Source organism: Pectinophora gossypiella, chromosome 2 (genome assembly GCF_024362695.1).
Source record: "Pectinophora gossypiella chromosome 2, ilPecGoss1.1, whole genome shotgun sequence".
NCBI lineage: Eukaryota > Metazoa > Arthropoda > Insecta > Lepidoptera > Gelechiidae > Pectinophora > Pectinophora gossypiella.
Genome location: NC_065405.1, coordinates 17766944 through 17788026, shown reverse-complemented (window position 1 = coordinate 17788026; position 21083 = coordinate 17766944). Strand labels below are relative to the sequence as shown.

Sequence of the window (21083 nt, the reverse complement as noted above, 5' to 3'; positions counted from 1 at the left end):
AGTAATGGTTAGAAGTACTTAGTATGATATTGTACATCCTCACTCTAGGTCAGAGATTGGATAACGTGTCGGGTGGCAGGTCGATCTCAATATAATATATTGTAGTGGTCGCCCGATACACGTGCCGATTTAATCCCACACTCAGGCAATATTGTCATTTTATACTACAGTCATAAAAAATATTGATCAATTTGTATTCCGTACATTACATAAACAGCTTATACGTTCTGGTATTGGGAATGCCTTCCCTCAATGAACCAGAGGGGTCTGGAGCAGGATTCACGTTACCACACTGTTTTACTGTGCGGTGGTGGAGATGTTTTTACAGCCCACAATTACCTACTGAAACAAAAGGCAGACTCACAAAGTAATATTCGACAATGACACCATCGGCAATCGAACCCTTTCCTCCAGATCGTGAATTCGTGAGCCCCAAGCTGCTTCTAATAATCAATTTCGAATTCAAATCAAGAATTCGCTAATTTAGAATTTTCGCGCCAAAAAGCACAACATTTTTGAAGATAGAACTTTTTACAAAAAGAACTCTATCAATTGTTTTACTAATTCCTATGCATTAGGACTGGAATACACGTTCTGAATTTAAATAGTTGTCACACTCGTACTCCATCGCTGCGTGTTAATCCCTCTTTCACATCAGCACCAGTCCACTCGTATAGATTGTGTACTCTACACCACACGTGTTCAAACCCAGGGTCGTAGCTCTCCGCTAAGCAAGTGACAATTGTAAAAAAACTAAAACACTAACTTAATGTTTTCCACTATCAATTATACTTTGAAACTATGACGTAAGTACCTTCAAATGGGAAGTGCAATGACTTTTTTCTTTTGGTGGTAACACTGATATCGTTATCAGTGTTACCATCAGCAATGGAGCAACATACACACTATTTTACACACTTGCAGGGTAGATAAGTTGAAATTGTTGTTTCTTTAATTTGAAAAAAAAAATTGTCGACTTTCTGTTTTCTAAGATAGAGATTATAATTCCATAACACTTTGACAGCGTGTAAGATATAGGAGAATTTTAATCTACTGACGCGTTTAGGGTGACAATCATATCCGCACCAAGTATCACCCACTAACTACGCGACTGTTTCAAGCAGCACTCCAGCCACACCATTTCTCCCCTACAGCCTTACAACATAGAGTCCTTTTCCTAATGTTTCAAGAAAATCGAAAAGACTTACTTCAACTTCTCCTAGCGAAAAGTACCGTATGTTAGAGTCTGAAGGTCTATACTGGAGTGGAGGGAATATGCGACGACAAACAACGGAAAAAGACAAGCTTTTGTGTGCGTCTAGGGGATCTTGTGAGACTTGTTTGAGTAAGGGGCCACGCTGCAGCGCTGCAGCGCTTTGTAATGGTCAGAGCATGCAACTGCTTTATCCGATACTCGTGTCTTTTTCATGTTTTATTATGTATACATACATACTTACATCAAACCACGACTATTATGGGCTCCACCATTATAGACGGCCCATGTTGGTCTAATACAACCACGGAATAGAAGAAAGAGGTAAGAAAGGCCCTAACGCGCATTTTGTCCGAGAACCGCTGTCGCCTGTTCAACGCCATTCTTTTTTACTACTACTCCTGCAAACAATAACCACGATATCTCTACTGCTTCTCAAACTCCATAGACACCTTACCGTCAATGTATACTTTATTTTTTGTGATAGGCTGCAATTTTGTCATTAAGCACTTTAAAAAGTACAAAAGCAAAAAAGTACACAAAAGTATACAAAAGTATTTTTTTGATAAATAGCCGATCATACTAAGGTTTCATGATAGTCGATATTATTTTTTGCCCTGCAGGCAAAAAATGCCTTCTTTGTGCATAAGACGACCTTTTAATGCTATCGCGGAGCTCTGTGCGTCGTAGAGGTTGCGGACCAGGGGAGTGCAAATTTGAAGTATGAACTATTTGCTCATACTTGTATGGCAGTGAAGCTTAGGGATTATAAAAAAGGCCTCATTGAAGCAGATCACTTTAACATCACAATTTAACATGCACATTTAAAAGTGCGCAGTGTCAACAAATGTTAGCAATATTAATATCTTTTGTATTTTCTATTATTAGTGCGAAAGATACGAGAGATATCTCTCTTTCACACTAGGAGATACAATCATGTTACGTTTGTTGAACCATCATCATCATCAGCGCATTAGCGTCCCCACTGCTGGGGCACGGGCCTTCCCTATGGATGGATAGGGAGATCGGGCCTTAAACCATCACGCGGGCCCATTGATGGTTATTAACGAATTTGTTGAACCATAAAAGGTTGCAATTCAGCATATCTAAGGACTTGTCAAAAGTGGCTGTAAGTTATCTTCTCTTGCGTCTCTGTCCGCCATCTTAAGTAATACATGCGTGTCCTTTAAAAGAGTTCTTTGAACTTTCAAAACTAGCGAAGGAGACCCGCTAAGCTTAATTATATTTGTTGATTTTGAGTAATTTGTTTGTAATTTCTGGACTAGCAAGCTAGCAAAGGAATTCTTAATTATTTAACTCAAAGGTTCCTTGAGGAATTTTTATTAAACATCGTTCTGCAACCGCGTTCCAGCGTTATTGGACCATCACTACCTGTTTACTTTAGGGATATTATAAACGGACTGCATTTCAACTGCTAGCCAACTGTAAAATTGCAAGTTGGATGTAATAGGCTATTTTCTAACTAGACAAATCAGTTACTTTTTACTAAACGTCAAAACACGAAATTGCTATGGAATTTGTATGATACAGCAACATGTGACGCCATAGAAAAACGTGACAAAATGTCGCACTTATTATAGTTTTCTTTATTAAAATTCATAAATAACCCATAATATGCCTTCGAGCAAAGATAAAAAAAGGCACAAACCTCGGCTCAGGACATCGTCTGAAAGGATTATGTTTAAAATAATCAACCCTAGTGTTCCGATAGCGATAAACGCTGAATGAGGGAAATCGTCGACCACATAACATGCCTAAACGACTTTCAAATATCTTGTCTTTAAAATTATTTAATTTATGTACAATAAAGAACTTCATGTTCACTTACACAAATACATTAAAAGCAACTTTAACGTTTAACCGGCAGTTTTATCGTACAAAGCGCCCACAAAAACTACCAACAAGTTAAAAAAGTAAAAACAAAACACTTTTCCGCAGCAATCGCCGCAGTAAACTCAGACTATAGCCGTGTCTGAGGCAAATTTATGCCCGGGGATTCCCCCCGTGCTCTATAGTGATTGTTCTTTTTTCAAACAAACTTTTTACTCTGTGGCGCGGGCACGGCGCGGATTGTTTTAAATTACGACCTTGGCACGGGACTCTCCATAATGCCAAAACTGCGGGATAATAATATTTTTTATGTGAGGAAGTTTTATTTTGGTGGTTAATATTTGTGTTTATTGCGTATATAGAGAGATAAATCTTCTCTTCTGTGTTTTGTGAAAGGGCTAGAGATTTTGACCACCAGACCAGAAGAACCCTAGACGTATGTATACAGGCTGTTTATTTTATGTTATGTTTATTTGGTGAAATATCTTGATAGATTGTGTGGTGTGACCCAAACGCATCCGACACTTTAACATAAGTACCGTGAAAATAAGTCGCACAAATAATAGGGTTGCCAAGATTTGACCGTTTCTGTTCTGTGGGGTTGCCAGTGTTGCCATGCGTCCTATATCAACAACTAGAGGGATATTGGAAGGTTTCTGATTACAGTGTGCACAACCACAAGTTAATTCATGTCTCATCACGCCTTGTCCTTTCGGCATAGGTAGATAGAAACTTAATATTACAGATTCCACTATAATCGAATATAATTCCATTATAGAGCCGGAATGGACAAAACACAAATGGATTTTATTATTTTGATTTTTATATTAATATTTGATTTTAATAACTTTGATTTGAATAATTATGATTTTAATTTTACATTTAGTTTCGATTTTAATAATTTTAACTTTGATTTCATTATTATTTTAAAATTTTTGATTGTAAATTTTAATTTTAAATTAACATTATGTAATTGTCATTTTTATTATCTTACAATAAGGGTTCTTCTTCTTCGTCGTTCCCTCACTGCTGAGGATCGCGACCACAGGTTATGGTTTTCCACTCGGTACGGCTATATGCTGCGTGGACCGCCCTCTGTATGCTGCAATAAGGGTACCTACCAGAAATAAATGCATTTCATTTTTATTTATTTGTTAATTTTTATAATTCTAAAGCTCGCTGTACCCCCGCTGAGTGCTTATCAGGGTGTTTGACTGGGTATAAGATAAATTATACAATGCTAATCTAGAAATAGAAGCCAGTCTATGATATAAAAATTAATCTCATTTTGTTCTTCGACTTATGTTCGAATTTTATTTATGAATAAAGTAACAATGACAACGAAATTTGACCGCTTTTATTCACAACATCACAGGACAGTACCTACAAGCTCCAAAGAAAACTTGCGTTTTGTCGTTTCGTAAAAAGTATCTTATTTGACTAGGGTGCCAAGTAGATTTTTATATAATTTCGACTGAACTGAGTCATTTCACTATATAATATCGTCCCGGGGACATGTCGTAAGTAATCCATGAACCGGCAAAGGGCCAATTCTGTATTGGATTTACTTATCATCGAATTATCGTCGGCTTTATAAAAAAATACATTTGGATGTGTTTTTATTAACAAAACCTCGCAATTGACACAGTTTCAATCCAGCTAAAAAATTGTGGTTTCAATTTTTTCCCGAATCGAAATTAATTGTTAGGAATCGATTTTATTCAAGAAAATCACTTCAGAATGTGAATTTTCAAAAACGCGGTTACGTGGTTTTCGCTATAAGCGACGAAATAGAGATGTTGGAGTGGCGGCGGCTAGTAAACCTGATTGCAATGCGACCGATTAAAACTTAATCCGCGCTACGCTCCACGCTCCACTGACTTTTAGAGCGTACGAACTTCAAATCAAATACAGAACACAAAACAATAAAGAGCCGTATCTACTGTTGGGCTGGTTTTCCCTTCCCGGGTTGGAAGGTCAAACAGAAGCTTCTGTAAAAAACCGGACCTGTCAAATCTTCAGGTTAGGTAAGCGGACCCTGTGAAAACATTCTATACGCTGCATGAGTTTTTTAACGAATCTATGAAATACTGATAATTGTAAATGTAAATCTTTTATTCTTATTTTATTTTTTTAACATGATCTTTACTATTTTTTCTTTAAATTTTAAGCTGTTGTAGTGCCCTTACAGGGTTCCTGTTTGTACTTTCTTTTATTTTTAAGACCTTTGTAAAACATCAGGAATGCAATAAATATCTTATCTTATCTTATCTTAACGGGACAATGCTAGGGAGATGATGATCTATTGTTACTTAAACACAACCAAACGTAAACAGGATTCCCTTTGACCATAATCCGACCTGATAGGAAACCGTGAGACTGGGCTAATTACTAAAAATAACGGCACACGTGGTCAGGGCTTAATACCCGTAATAACCCTGACTCTAGGGTTGATGAGCTCGGTCATTGATCTCACAATCCACACCGAATGTAAGAATGGTAGGCAGAATGAAACGTAACGTAAAGGTGTGTGAAAGAGAGAGCGAGGAGTGAGCGAGAGAGAAGACAGGATTGCAAAATGACAGAGAAATGGCGGTAGGTTGTCTTTAAAATGGAAAATGTCTTAAATTCATAAAACGTTTTTAATAGACAAGGATTGAAGAAATATAATCGTTTCCATCATGGTCCATCCCACAAATGGATTTCAGAGAGGAACGTTACACCAGTGGAGGCAGATCACCTAGTTCAGCCCTGATGCTGACCACGATCCTCAGACATGAAGGACCGTCTCCAGAGAGAGAGGATTAGGCTCAGGGCCCGCATACGTACTTGTATGGCTACCTAAACATACTTGTACGGGGTGTAAGTGACATAGTAACGAATACTGAGATGAATGATGCCGCTCATTATTCTAAATTAATATAATGTGGTATTTTCTATCGCGAAAGTATAGAATTGAAAATAATTTAAAAAAAACCATGAATTTTGCGACGGAAAAATCATGATCTGAATCATCCCCTTAGTATTCGGTACGATGTCGCAAATACCCTGTATTTAAATTTGACCAAGACACAAATAAATTTAATTTCATTTTAATTTCCTTTCGTTTCGTTCCGTCCCGTTCCGTTCCGCCCCGTCCCGTCCCGTCCCGTTTCGTTTCATTTCATTTCATTTCACGTTTAAAATCGGCCCGGTCTCGTCTCGTCCAGATAAAAGATTATAACGTAACTACATTTGAATCTGCAGACCATTCCCGTTCACCGCGATTGAACTCCAATAGTTCAATATACGAGATCTATATCAACCTATTTAGTACGGAACTCCTATCGCATCTGGCAATACATTGTCATGTAAGCACATGTACGGTCACGAGCATTAATATGTATACACTTTGGTACCATGTCACATTAACTTTTTTGACAAATTGAACTGTAAGTCTCACTAAATGTCAAATATGTTAGTGCGACAGAGTCCTAAAGTGGGTACATTATATTGCTCATGACTGTATGTAGCAATACAGCGACCACGGATTCCCCCTTACTACAAACCTTTCTTCTACTCTCATCAAAATATTAAGTCTTCTTCTTCTATCGTGTGGGTTTCGAGGCGGTGTACCAACCTCTTCAACCCTGGTGTCAGGGTTATTATTGAGCCGCCAAAGGCCCCTGACATGGCTCGTTTAACTACTACTTACTTGCATCATTAAGTAGTAACCGGGACCAACGGCAATACCTTCCGAAGCACGGATCATCTTACTTTCGGACAATCATACACGCACGCATAATCAGAACACAAAAAACAACTTAATTTCAATTATACAGGTATCTTCTTAATGACTTATTATTCTACCCACCCCGTTAAGGATAAAGGGTGTGACTTTGATGTATGTATGTGAGACAAATGTAAAGTTTGAAAGAGATAAATATAAATTTCTGCAGTGACGGGTGGAAACTTGCGAAATGGAACAAGGAAACGCACTCCACGGTGCTCGTATTTTAAACTTTTGCTCTTTTGAGTTATAATATAAGTACAGTGTGTTAGTGACATCGTAACGAATACTGACGGGGATGATTCATACCTGATTCTGAGTTAATATCAAGTGGAATTTTCCGTCTCAAAATTCATATTATTTTTCAAATCAAACAAATCAAATCAAATATACTTTATTGCACAGAACTACATTTAAACAATCAGACATAACAGTACAATTTGGGCGGCCTTATTGCTCTAGAGCAATTTCTTCCAGGCAACCACCAAAAGGAAATAAACATTTACAAACTTGGATGCGGGATGGTGCAACAAAAAATAAATACCTAAAAGTAAAACTAAAGTTAATATAATAAATACTCTATACTATACGTACATACTATATTAATAAATACTCAATAAAATATTATTATAATCCATATTATACTAAAAATATACCTAACCATAATCTAAGAAAACTATAATAATAAATAATAGACTATACACAAACACACATACAAAACAAGTATTGAAATAAATAAAATACATCTTACATAAAAGTAATATCTTAAGAATATCCGCATAAGGATTTTGAAGCTCGCAACTGGTTTCTGAAGCTCTGAAGAGAGTTAGCGACTCTGATGGAAGCAGGTAAGGAGTTCCATAACGCACAGCTTGCACAGTAAAAGACTGACAAAAGACTATTTTTTGTGTTTTTTGTAAATTATTTTCAATTCTATACTAACCATCCATCCATCCTATCCATCTTTGGACTTCGTATCAACAGTGGCTGCAAGTTGTCTTTGATTACTTGTGGCTCTGCCCACCTCATTAGGGATTACGGGCGTGAGTTTATGTATGTATGTGTCTATACTAACCTTTCTTCTCCTATCGTGTGGTTTAAGATGTGGCTTACCATCCTCAGCAACCCTGGTGTCAGGATTATTATTGAGCCGCCAAAGGCCCCTGATATTGCTCATGTAACGACCACATACTTACATCAGTAAGTAGTAACTGGAACCGACGGCTTAACGTGCCTTCCGAAGCACGGATTATCTTACTTTCGGACAATCAGATGATCAGCCTGTAATGTCCTAACCAAACTAGGGATCACAAGGTGATTTTAGTGATATTTCTTCTCCACCGGGATTCAAAACCGGGACCTACGAATCGTGAGCCCATAGCTCAACCACTGAACTACAGAGACCGTTATTAAACGTAGCAATATCTCTATAAAACGTTTACATAATAGTTAATTTAGGATTAGTTGAGAAAAAATCTTGTGACGTCATTAGACGAACTCTGCGCGAAATGTCACTGGATGGCATGCGAATTTTCCCAATTGATATAACAAATTATCGACCTCCATCATCATCATTGACCTTATACGTCGTCTGTATTGTAATAGTGACGAATTTTGGTCTGCTTTCAACTTAGTGAACCGCGAAGAAGTGGTCAAGAGACAAACAGTCATCCATGAGACTGCAAATACAAACTGCAAGTGCAGTGCGGTTGCGCCCGACCTGCAAACAAAGCTGGACAAGACTACTCATTTGCGACAATCTACTCATTAAGACGAGAGGAGCTCGTTGGCGCAGCGGTAAACGCGCTCGGTCTGCGATTGTTGAAGTTAAGCAACTTTCGCAAAGGCCGGTCATAGGATGGGTGACCACAAAAAAAAGTTTTCATCTCGAGCTCCTCCGTGCTTCGGAAGGCACGTTAAGCCGTTGGTCTCGGCTGCATTAGCAGTCTTTAATAACCATCAATCCGCACTGGGCCCGCGTGATGGTCTAAGGCCCGATCTCCCTATCCATCCATAGGGAAGGCCCGTGCCCCAGCAGTGGGGACGTTAATGGGTTGATGATGATGATGATGACTCATTAAGATATTCATGTACTTAATAGCACACATAACTAGTTAGTTCGTAGAATAGTACTCGTAGTTACATACGGTGTTATTACAAAAAGAAAACATATTAACTAGATTTCATTAACATTAATTGAACTAGATTGACTGAACGGCTTCCGTGGTCCAGTGGTTTGAGCGTTGGGCTCACGATCCGGAGGTCCCGGGTTCAAATCTCGATGGGGACATATAACAAAAATCACTTTGTGATCCCTAGTTTGGTTAGGATATTACAGGCTGATCACCTGATTACTACTTACTGATGTAAGTAAGTAGTCGTTACACGGGTCATGTTAGGGGCCTTTGGCGGCTCAATAGTAACCTTGACACCAGGGTTGATGAGGTTGGTAATCTACCTCACAACCCACATGATAGACGAAGATAGGTTATTAAATAGGTATTCTGTGATTCCATGTTTTGATTTTGACCCCAGTCCAGCAGACAAATGAACGGAAAACATTTAAACAAGCAAATTCAACACAGATTCAATGAAAACCAATAATAATGAAAGCAAAAACCTAATCTCTTTTTATCCCTCCTTTTTGAAACAAGCGGTCCGAGCTTGAAGGAAAATGTTTAGGAAATCCCTTCATTGCCTATTAAAAGCCGAGGAAAAACATTTTATTGTAATTTGGATATTAGGGAAATTGTTTGTTATTAGCTAACGTTACTAACGATTGCCAAAAAGCCACATCAAAATAGGTCTAAAATACTTATTTACCTAAAATACAAAAACAGAATATAAGAGCCCTATCTCACCAGGCCATCATCGTGGCGTAACCACAACAATGTATGCAGTTGTATAAACGCTATCTCATTTGAAAATTGTAAAGAGTTCATAAAATCGAAAAACGGAACGTATCGAGAAAATACAGGGTGTTAGTGACGTCGTAACAAAAACTTTGAGGGATGATTGAGACCATGATTCTGAGATGATATGAAGTGGAAAAAGAAAAACAAAAATTTTCATGAATTTTCCGACGGAAAATTCCACTTGATATCAACTCAGAATCGTGGTCTGAATCATCCCCCTCAGTATTCGTTACGATGTCACTAACACCCTGTATAAGTAGTGCCCTGCCCTTGCGCTTCGCTTTGCTCGTCTTGGCTGGGGCACTCCCGTGCCCCCAGATGACAACAGCAGTTCGATGTAGCTGTATATTAATTACGCATTGGTCACCAATTCGTCGTTGTAATTTACAATTGTAAGTTTTATAAAACTGACCCCAGGTGTCCACTGTCATAATTTTCTAGTTGTATGTCAACATCATGTCTCTGTCCTTGAAAGTATGTCAGATATGTTTAAAACCCATTAACGGGGCCAAGAATATTTAGAGTCGCTCTGTGATGTGACATATCCTTTCTCAGGGCACTGAGCCCATCACGCCCGTAGAATGAGCGGTCTCAAAGCTCTCCATTTGACCGGCCAAGAAGTAAATAACAATCACAGCAACAAAAAGTCATGTAAAAAACTGAGTCAAACAGACCTTTATCAGCTTAGTAAAGAAATCGGTCTCCATTTAATGTACTCATGTTCCTTGTCACTCCATTACCCTCGTCACACTTTCTGATTCACTCTATTTTTTCCTCCATCCGCCACGTGTAAGTATATGAAAATATTTTTTATTAAATACCTATTAAAGCACTTATTTAATAATGTGAGTTATTTGGGTTCCCTACCCGGACGAGGGCCAAAGAATAAAAAATAATACTACTAACAACGGTAATACTCCGCCCCGCACCAATTCGTATCCGGCACCGAGCTAGATTTACCTCACCCCCTCTGGGTCTTCATCATCACCAGCCCATTAACGTCCCCACTGCTGGGGCACGGGCCTTCCCTATGGATGGATAGGGAGATCGGGCCTTAAACCACCACGCGGGCCCAGTGCGCATTGGTGGTTTTTAACGACTGCTAATGCAGCCGGGACCAACGGCTTAACGTGCCTTCCGAAGCACGGAGGAGCTCGAGATGAAAACTTTTTTTTATTTTATTTTTCCTCTGGGTCTTATTTTGGTCTAAATGGACGTAAGCCGCTAAGGAGTACGCTTCTTCTTCTATGGTGTGGGTTGTGAGGTGGATTACCAACCCCGTCAACCCTGGTGTCAGGGTTATTAGTGAGCTGCCATAGGCCCCTGACACGACTCATGTAACGACTACGTACTTACATCAGTAAGTAGTAACCGGGACCAACGGCTTAACGTGCCTTCCGAAGCACGGATCATCTTACTTTTGAACAATCAGGTGATCAGCCTGTAATGTCGTAACCAAATTAGGGATCACAAAGTGATGTTTGTGATTTGTCCCCACCGGGATTCGAACCCGGGACCTCTGGACCGTGAGCACAACGCTCAACCACTGGACCACGGAGGTAATGGCCTTACGTTGTAAAAAAGCAAGGACATGACTTATTACAGAGTTACCGCATATTTTATGGAATAAAATACTGGGCCGGGCAAGTGGGGAGTATTGAGGGCTCGATAGTCTAGTATTTTGTACAACAGTGAAATAGATTTCTTATTTAAATTAGATAATAACATATAAATACCAAAACACCTAGACAAGAAAGAGTGTATTTTAAACGTAAACAAGTATTTTTTGTAACAGGATAATTCTGGAATTTTCCATTCCTCCCACACAAATGTATTTTAACACATAGCGACAATTTATTTATATTCTACTGTAAAAACATTACGACCCATACATGTGGTTCGATCGATCCTCGACCGCAAAACCAAAAGTCCCGGATTCAACGCCTGGTCGAGTAACAGATTTTGAACATTAATAATCTAGCCACCACATTCGTCAGAAGAAGAGAATATCTTATCGTGTGGATTGTGAGGAATACCAGCTTCATCAGGGTTATGATTAAGCCGCCAAAGGCCCCTGACCTATCATGTAACGATTACTCACTTACATCAGTAAATAGTAACCGGGACCAACGGCTTAACGTGCCTTCCCAAACACGGATCATCTTACTTTCGGACAATCAGGTAATCAGCCTGTAATATTCTAACCAAACTAGGGACCACAAAGTGATTTTTGTGATATCCCTCACCGGGATTCGAACCTGGGACCTCCAGATTGTGAGCCCAACGCTCAATCACTGGACCACGAAAGCCGTCTGCAGTCACACGGGTATTTTAATAAGGCTATATCTACTGAAAAGCGGTGTAATAAAAGCTACTTTAAGCATGTGTGTTAAAAAGAATATTAAGTTGATTTTATTGATTTTTAGCTTTGTGCTTCTATGCTGTTCTTGGAGCAAATAAAAAAACATAGAACACGTTCAGCTGCTTGTCTTCCCGGGCATGTCGTAAAAACCGACAGAGGGATTGTGTCCTCTAACATGATGGACTAATGTTATGGGCGATAGGCTGATCCCTTATCACCATACGGTTCATCATATCCAGCTTACGACATCGTATCAACAGTGGCTGCAAGTTGTCTTTGATTACTTGTGGCTCTGCCCACCCCATTAGGGATAACGGGCGTGAGTTTATGTATGTATGTATGTATAGCTTTGAAAGTGTGAAACCGTTGTTTCGGGGTAAGTACAGCTAAACACACTTATAACAACAACCAACATAACATAACACATAAGCAGTAGGTCGCCAGAGGTACGATAAGCTGCAAAAGTCCAATCACTTTCTTTATTAACTGGTTGCACTTAAGAGTTTCTGGTTACATTTCCTTTCTGTAATAGACCAAAAACTCCTACAAAAGTATAGAAGTGTAGAAGTGAAAGGGGTGTGTGTGAAGTGTGTGTGTGTGTGTGTGTAGTTTGTGTGTAGTGTGTGTGTGTGTGTGTGTGTAGTGTGTGTGTGTGTGTATAGTGTGTGTGTAGTGTTTAGAAGTGTAGTGTAGTGTAGTGTGTGTAGTAGTAGTATTTTATAATTATGACTACTAATAGTTCATAATTTCACCACTGTTTACAAATAATCGCTGGGCTCAGTGACTGAACTTTTGGTCTTTGATTGTACATTCATCGCATGATGAATGATGTACCGACAACGCTATAACCTTTACCAACCTCATCAACCTTTAGTAGATTTTTGTAAAGTAACGGTCAATTGTATTATGTAGCCTTTTTCACGCACGATCGCCATTGAGCAACACGGACCTCCGCAGACCATGATCGCCCAAACCCAATTTAACTTTAAGTACATTTTTCCAACAAAGCAATCGCTTTACTGGTACACACTTATGTTGTCACAGTCCTTCGGGCAGCTCGGGATAAAGAGCCAAGGGTCTAACGGCCCTTACACATAAGGGCCCTCCCCCGATCTCACCTTTTATCGGACCTTGTCAGGGGCCTAGTTAAAGGGATACGGATCAGGTGCCACCCGATTTGGGGTGACATACATACAGAAACGAAGAGACGAAGATGGGAGCCATCGGTACGGCTATGCAGGACGGAAGGGGCAAGTCACAGAGACTGTAACATGGAACCTGACAAAGGGCAGCAGCAACTGTCAGTACTATTCAGAGGCGGAGGACAGGAGTCCTAGTATGGCTTTGTAATAGACTACTCTGGGCGCCATCCCACTTGCGTCAGATAGAGTACTGGGCGAAAGGCAAGAGGGAAACCACTGCCCTATTTTTCCCTAAAAAAGTAGCATGGAAAATGCTGCATCGACAATGTGTGGCTCTTAAATTGATGATGATGACATACAGAAACTCACGCCAGAGTAGATCGTACTAAGCTTTCTTTAAGGACATCTCCAATTTGGACAATGATGATTTGGGGTCACACTCGCGTGAAATATTAACATATATATTGGTAAGTACTATCACGGATCTATAAATTAGAATCAGATGGAAGTGTGAAACCTCCACGACCCAAAACGTTGGGCTCACGATCCGGTGGCCCCGGGTTCTATTCCCGGCGGGGACATATCACAAAATTACCATGTAGTCCCTAGTTTAGTTGGCATTATAGGCTGATCACCTGATTGTCTGAAAGTAAGATGATCCGTGCTTCGGAAGGCACGTTAAGCCGTTGGTCCCGGTTACTACTTACTGATGTAAGTGAATAGACGTTACATGACCCATGTCAGGGGACTTTAGCGGCTCAATAGTAACCCTGACACCAAGGTCGATGAGGTTGGTACTCCACCTTACAACCCACATGTTAGAAGAAGAAGGTAGAATTAGTTACCAACTTTAATTGAATACGATACTATGAAAACAATAATATGCGGAGATCGTGGTAGGCGAAAGGCGCCGCCACAGAGACTCCCTTGACTTTAGACGTCATTCAAAGATTAACTTTAAAATAACGCGCCTGCCTGCCAGGATGACGTGGCTGGAAGAGGTCACATCATCACAGTACATACCGTCACGTAGCATCCGTGATGGCCAAGGTTCAGAACCCGTGACTTACATAGTAGTGTCATGGTTTCAAATCCTAGCTGGAGCTTTATACCCCTGAATTCGACTTAAAGATTGAATTCATGTTACACGGTTACTTGATTTTCATTCTTAGGGTGCCTACCTCCCCTCCCTCCTTTGTTACGGCCCTGGATCTCTTCAAATATTGTACACTGTACAGATTTATTGCGATTTCTATAGATATTGGACCGGCCATTCTATAGGAGGAAACGGCGTTTGGTCCATACAAATTTATTTTGTTAAATAAGGGCATACTTACATAACATGAACAACTTAGATGCTTACCATTACTGGGCACAGGTCTCCCCTCAATCAAGCTAACTAACAGAAGCTCACGCCTATATCAAAGCCGTGCAGTTGGAAGAAAGCTTGACTGTTACTTTGAGGTCGCAGGTTCAAATCTCAGCAAAAACCAATGTTCTTCGAATTTGTTTTTCGATTTAACGTTTGGATCTTAAACGTTTATCACATGCTCAGCCGTGAAGGAAAATGTCGTGAGGAAACCCACATATCCGAGAAATACGTTTCGGAAGTTTGTGACTTATCTTGTATTGGGCTTGTTTTCCCTTGGGAAGTTCAGACAGGGAGTCGCTCAGTGAAAAACCAGGTATGTTAAATCTTCAGGTTAGATATGTGGACCCCGTGGGCACAGGATAACGCTAAGGAGGCCTTTGTGCAATAAAGATTTAAGTATTGTATTGTGGCGTGCCAAAAGTGATGTAACTGATCCACAAAATAAAGGAAACACTTTCCTCTTCCTCCACCAGTAGGTATTCAGGACAAACTAATAAATATTTATCTTACTCGTTCCACTGCACAGTGTGTGCATCATTTGTTATGTTCTCTCTGCGTTTTCGATGGAAATGGAACTTATCTACATCGGTATTCTAGAGCAGATGTAATAGTATTTTTATTCTAAAAGCAGTGTGTTGGGTATGAATTAAAGTGAATAAACAAATGAAAGGGCTTAGTTTGCACATTTCAAATAATAATAATAATAATAATAATAATAATAATAATCTTTATTGAACATAGGCTTACAATTTTACATTAATAAAAATATAGACAACTATAATAAGACCAATTACTCTAGATATGCGGCGGTCCCTGCACTAAGCTCAGCTTGTATCGCAGGGGCCAGAGTACGATTTCCTGTCAGGATTTACAAAATGGACACACGGACAGAATACAGAGCACTATGAAAAATTATAACTGCTTATATCAAAAAAACACAATAATGAAACATAATAAAAATATTTAAAATTAACAAAAATAAAACTTCTAGGTATGGAGTAATGTGTGTGTGTGTGTGTGTGTGGTGTGTATGTGTGTGTGTGAGTGTGTCTGTGTGTGTGAGTGTGTGTGTGTGTGTGTGTGAGTGAAATATTTACTTTTACTTGCGGGTTCTCTTGTATTTACTCGGTAATTATATTGAATTGGTAACATGACTGCTCAGACATGTTCCGGATAGATTTTACCTCCAAATCTTGCATAAATACTTAACGGAAGCACGTTATCTTATAATATAAAAATCCAAAATAAAATAAATAATACTTAATATGAGTTTAAAAACTAAAACCCGACTACGGAAAAATCACGCTTTGAAAAGTATGAAACGAGAAAAAAGGTATATTTCTCCAAAATTCGTCCGAATAGTGATGTTTAGAAGATAGCCGTGGTCGTAGGTAATCGTAGTTAAACTGTCCTATGAGATTGAATTCGACATTCGCGCCCAACTGGGCACCCTCAGGCCTGTCTTAAACGTTGTACCGCGTGAGAGCCTTCAGCGCTCCCCATTTGTCCAGCCAAGTTGTAAATGCCATCTGCGGCAAATCTACAATAAGTCACTTAGATTGTTTACCACGGCTATTTTCTAAACATCACTATTCGGAAGAATTTCAGAGAAATATATGGATAATCAAGACGCTTCTAGTAACACCTCATTTGTTAAATTCTGACAGTTGGTTTAAAAGGTATGATGAAACAGACACACATACATACATAGCAGTCAAACACATAACCCTACTTTTGCTTCGCCGCAGTCGGGTAAAAATAAGTATTTCCTATTGCGATTAAAGCTATGCCAACTGCGTCGACGATTAGGGTCGGTTAACTGTCGAAATGTGTCGAATTCAGCGGCTTGGTGACTCTACGATATGACTCACAGTCATGCTTTCTCCAAATATGGCTGATACGGCTTGTTAATTTACGTGTTCCCTGATTAAACTGTACAATAAGACTGTGAAAGTGGCTCCGATGAGGAGCTCAATAGCAGTGCAGTGAAAGCAAACGATGCAGACGGCCCGTGCACTATTGTGCCACCGAACAACTTCTTGCGGGCGGAAATATTTATTAGTTTATTCCACATTGTACTGCCGCCATCGGCTTGTACAAAGTTTGTTCGGTATTATTATACCTTGAGGATATTGAAGCTCCACTGCCATTTATTAAGGGAAAACAATCATAATGCCGATTATCATCTCCCTAACTTTATCTCGTTTTCACAGGGTCCGCTAACCTAACCTAAAAATTTGACAGGTCCGGTTTTTTACAAGAACAACGGAAGGAAAAACAGCCTATTACAGGTTAGGACATACCTCCGAAACACTCTGAGGTCTGGGGAATGTGGAATATTATTCGTCACAATATTTTCCTTCCCCACTCGGCACATGATGTGGGATTCGATCTTTAGACTACCAACTTATGGTACTTTGCATTATCACTATGCACTTCGTGGTTCAGAGGTTGAGCGTTCGGCTCACTATCCCGATCTACATATCACAAAAATCACCTTGTTAACCATTAGTGCGACGTATTCACTCTCTAGTCAATACACAAGCACAACAAAATAAACGCGCGCGATACGCGGACGACCACGTGGCCAAACGGCGTTTGTGCGCGTGCACTCACTACAGACATGCGCGAGCGACTGACGCCGTGACGTATTCAGCGACCGCACCCGCGCGGCTTCTTTGACCTTTGATATATTCCGACGACCGCGAATTAAAAATCGGTGACCACAATTAGTGTTGTTTTGCTTGGACAAAATACCTACAATCGAAAATTTTGTGTTCTATTTTTTTACAGAAATGGAATCGACATCATGAAGAACTGAAGGTGAAGAACATACCAAGGGTCTGATCAAAGTAGTCTATTAATTGGCGTAAGCGCCTTGTAAACAAGGCTCTTCATTCGCTGCCATACTACGCGTAGCTTGTCTTGAGACGGCTTAAAGTTGTTCTCCTTACAATACAACAACGTCCTTCAGAAACTCAAGAGTTATTTTATAATAATTATACGGCCTCCGTGGTCCAGTGGCCTCAGGTTCGAATCCCGGTGGGGACATATCACAAAAATCACTTTGTGACCCCTAGTTTTGTTAGGACATTACAGACTCATCACCTGATTGTCCGAAAGTAAGATGATCCGTGCTTCGGAAGGCACGTTAAGTATGTAGCCGTTACATGAGCCATGCCAGGGGCCTTTGGCTGCTCAGTAGTAACCCTGACACCAGGGTTGATGAGGTTGGCCACCTCACAACCCACACGAGCGTAAGCTGCTCAAATAAATACATGTCTTAACTACGCTACGGTTCGTAAAGCTCATGAAGTTAGCTAACTGTTTTCGTTATACTACATATTCTGTAGTATTTACACTGAAAAGTTCTGCCTCTGATTGTATCAACACAAATGTATGTACTTGCTTTAGTTTAATTACTGTTTATCTGGCGGTGGAAGATGTTTGTTGCGCTGATACGACTTTTGATGATAGCTTGTATAAATGTTTTCAACTCGTTAATTGAACTATCGAACGCAGTTTTGAAGTAAGTAATTATTATATTTTTTCATCATATTGCGATGGATAATGTGCTTATCTCTGAGCTTTCTGACTGGAATTGCAAATAAAGTTTATACTATTGTATAACTATACAGACGTTTATATAAACTGTTTTAAGTTTACGCGGTTATTATCATAATTAAAACACATAATAACGTGTTCTTAACGCGTTTAAATCAGGGATTTAAACGCATGTCAGTCATCCTGTGATCATGGCACTTGCAACAATATCGCCTGACGCGGTAAGAATCCATTATTATGTGTTTTAATTAAGTTTATGTAAACCTTTCTTTTTTTCTAAAAAGCGACGTAGTAGACTTATTAACTTAGTAACTAGCAAAGAAAATAATAACCTTCGTTTTTGAAGTCGGTTATTAAACTTTTATTCTACATAAGTACCTACTTTAAAGTTCATTCATAACAAGTTCGATTCATTTATAACAAACATTATAGAAGGAAAAATTGAAGGGAAGAGAGGAAGGGGTAGACCTAGGATAACATTTATGAAACAAATAAAAGAGAAGGTGCAGGTCGTGTCGTATCGGGAGGTGAAGGTTTTGGCGGGAAGAAGAGAGGAATGGCGGTTACTCCACCGACAAGAGCGCAGCTCTTTAATAGAGAGAGAGAGAGACTTTAAAGTTATGAATGGTCGGAGGTAGTCATTCGGTTCTCTATTTTAACGCATAAAAGTTTATGTAATAATTTACCATGGCATAATGTTACTTGTCCTATTATTAGTTACGCATAGTATTAATTTGTCATAACTTTTTAAGCATAAATTTGAAACTCATAACTACTATAAGCATAATAATTAATGGCAATAATGATATATAAGCATAATTATTATAAGCATAAAAACTATACTCCGAATGAGAAAAGCTTTGGCACAACTTTTAACATTTCCGAAACTTATTTTTTCCTAGGCTGCATTTGGTTCATGATTGTGACTTTTTATATTTTTTGACTCTATTTCATGCTGTTGGTCATCGTTCAGTATACTTTTTGTGTGTAAGATAAACATGCTGGCGGCGTAGGAGTGGCCCAAGGGCCACCCCCGCCGCACCCTAACCTACTGTTATGCCTTGTAAAAATTATGACAAAACACTATTATTCTAAAAAAAGAATTATGGATACCTATTTATACGCGAATCAAATTTATACCAACAAATATTAGTCCAAAAATAAGTTATACCTAACAAACCATTATGCTTAGATGTTATTATGGGAAAGTACTATTATGCTTAAAAACGTTATGCAAAAAGGATTATGATAATTAAAATTATGACAAAACCATTTATGCATTTTAAGAGAATCCCTAGTCATTCTTCTTCCTCTAATCCTTTTATCCCCTGTTGGGATGTAGGGTTCGAATAGCAGATTTCTACTCCTCGTGATATTTTGCAGCTTCTGTAGCTTACTCCCATGGCCAACCGAGGGTCGCTCGCCAGGTCTTTTTGAGCAGCCCTCTTTTGCGTTTTCCACGCGCACACCAGGTGCCACAGGTCTCCTAAGGACATGACCAATCCATCGCCATTTCTGTTTGCGGATATCAACCTCCTATCAGCCAGTTCTGTGTATGTGTGTGTATGTGTGTGAGGTAGTAACTAGCATAAAAAATAAACTTTAATATTAGCTACTTGAAGGCTATAAAGGAATGTTTTACATAGTTGGTTCTCGAATATTGAACCTTCAGATCGTCTCGTCAGGTGGGTCGTTACCCCGGAATGGGTTTTTTAATTAAAACTTTTGACATTTCTAGAAAATCCTAATAACTTCCCAGAGTTGCTCACTTCGATCGCGCCATTGAAATATGTCTAATTAGCTAAGTTTTCTTAATTTTGCGAATCGGAATTTGGAAACTTTGATTTTATCAAAAGTTTTGTGTAAGAAGCCGCATGGGCCGAATTTCATGCGACGCCCTGAGGGATTTATTACAAACAGTCATGGTGTAAAAAGGTGTGGGTTGTGAGGTGGATTACCAACCCCATCAACCCTGGTGTCAGGGTTATTATTGAGCCGCCATAGGCCCCTGACATGACTCATGTAACGACTACGTACTTACACCAGTAAGTAGTAATCGGGACTAACGGCTTAACGTGCCTTCCGGAGCACGGATCATGTTCATCATCAGCCGTACGACGCCCACTGCTGGGTATAGGCCTCCCCCAAGGATCATAACATAACATAACAAATACTTTATTGCACAAACAGGAAAAAACAAAAGAGAAACATTATCATCATACTTTTGGACAATCAGGTGACCAGCTTGTAATGTCCTAACCAAACTAGGGATCAAAACGTGATTTGTTTCCACCGGATCGTGAGCACAACGCTCAACCACTGGACCACGAAGGCCGTCTTTTTTAGAGATCGTGAGTTGGATTGATTGAGTGCTACCACAGGATCTTTGCCTTAGGGTTTATATTTAAATGCAACCTTGCTATGTTTTACGCAAAACAAAACTTTAGGTATCCTTCATGGAAACTGCTCATAATTTAAAACAGAAAATTACAAATTCCTCAAGACTTTATTGAAAAATTTCGCTTCCGCGTTTCCATAAAGGTCCTAGTGGCCGGTTTCATATTAAAATGGAAAAGAGCATTCTTTTAAGAAAAAAATATATCCTCTCTCTATCTTGTGGGTTGTGAGATGGATTACCAACCTCAGGGTTATTGTTGAGCCGCCTTAGGGCCCTGATATGACTCATAGAGAGAGAATATTTTGTTAAGTACATGTCTCATTTTAAATGTAAAAGTATTCAAATTCAAAAATATCTTTATTCAATAGGTAACATAGTTACACTTTGAATCGTCAATTTTACATAACGAACGTCTCATCCGCCTAAAACTACTGCAGCTTCTCACAACCTGTATAGCCGGGGAAAAGAAGCTGCAAGAAAAACCTCGGCGCAGGGCC

General features: G+C 39.4%; 1 protein-coding gene across 1 annotated transcript in view; it reads right to left on the bottom strand.

Annotated features, from left to right (window-relative positions):
* Window positions 1-19684, bottom strand: part of LOC126375861 (atrial natriuretic peptide-converting enzyme-like) — a 161913-nt gene extending 142229 nt beyond the window's left edge. Inside the window, exon 1 of the mRNA XM_050022932.1 lies at window positions 19599-19684. Within this exon, the coding sequence (XP_049878889.1) occupies window positions 19599-19684 (86 nt within the window). The remainder of the gene's footprint in view (window positions 1-19598) is intronic.
* Window positions 19685-21083: the final 1399 nt, after the last annotated feature.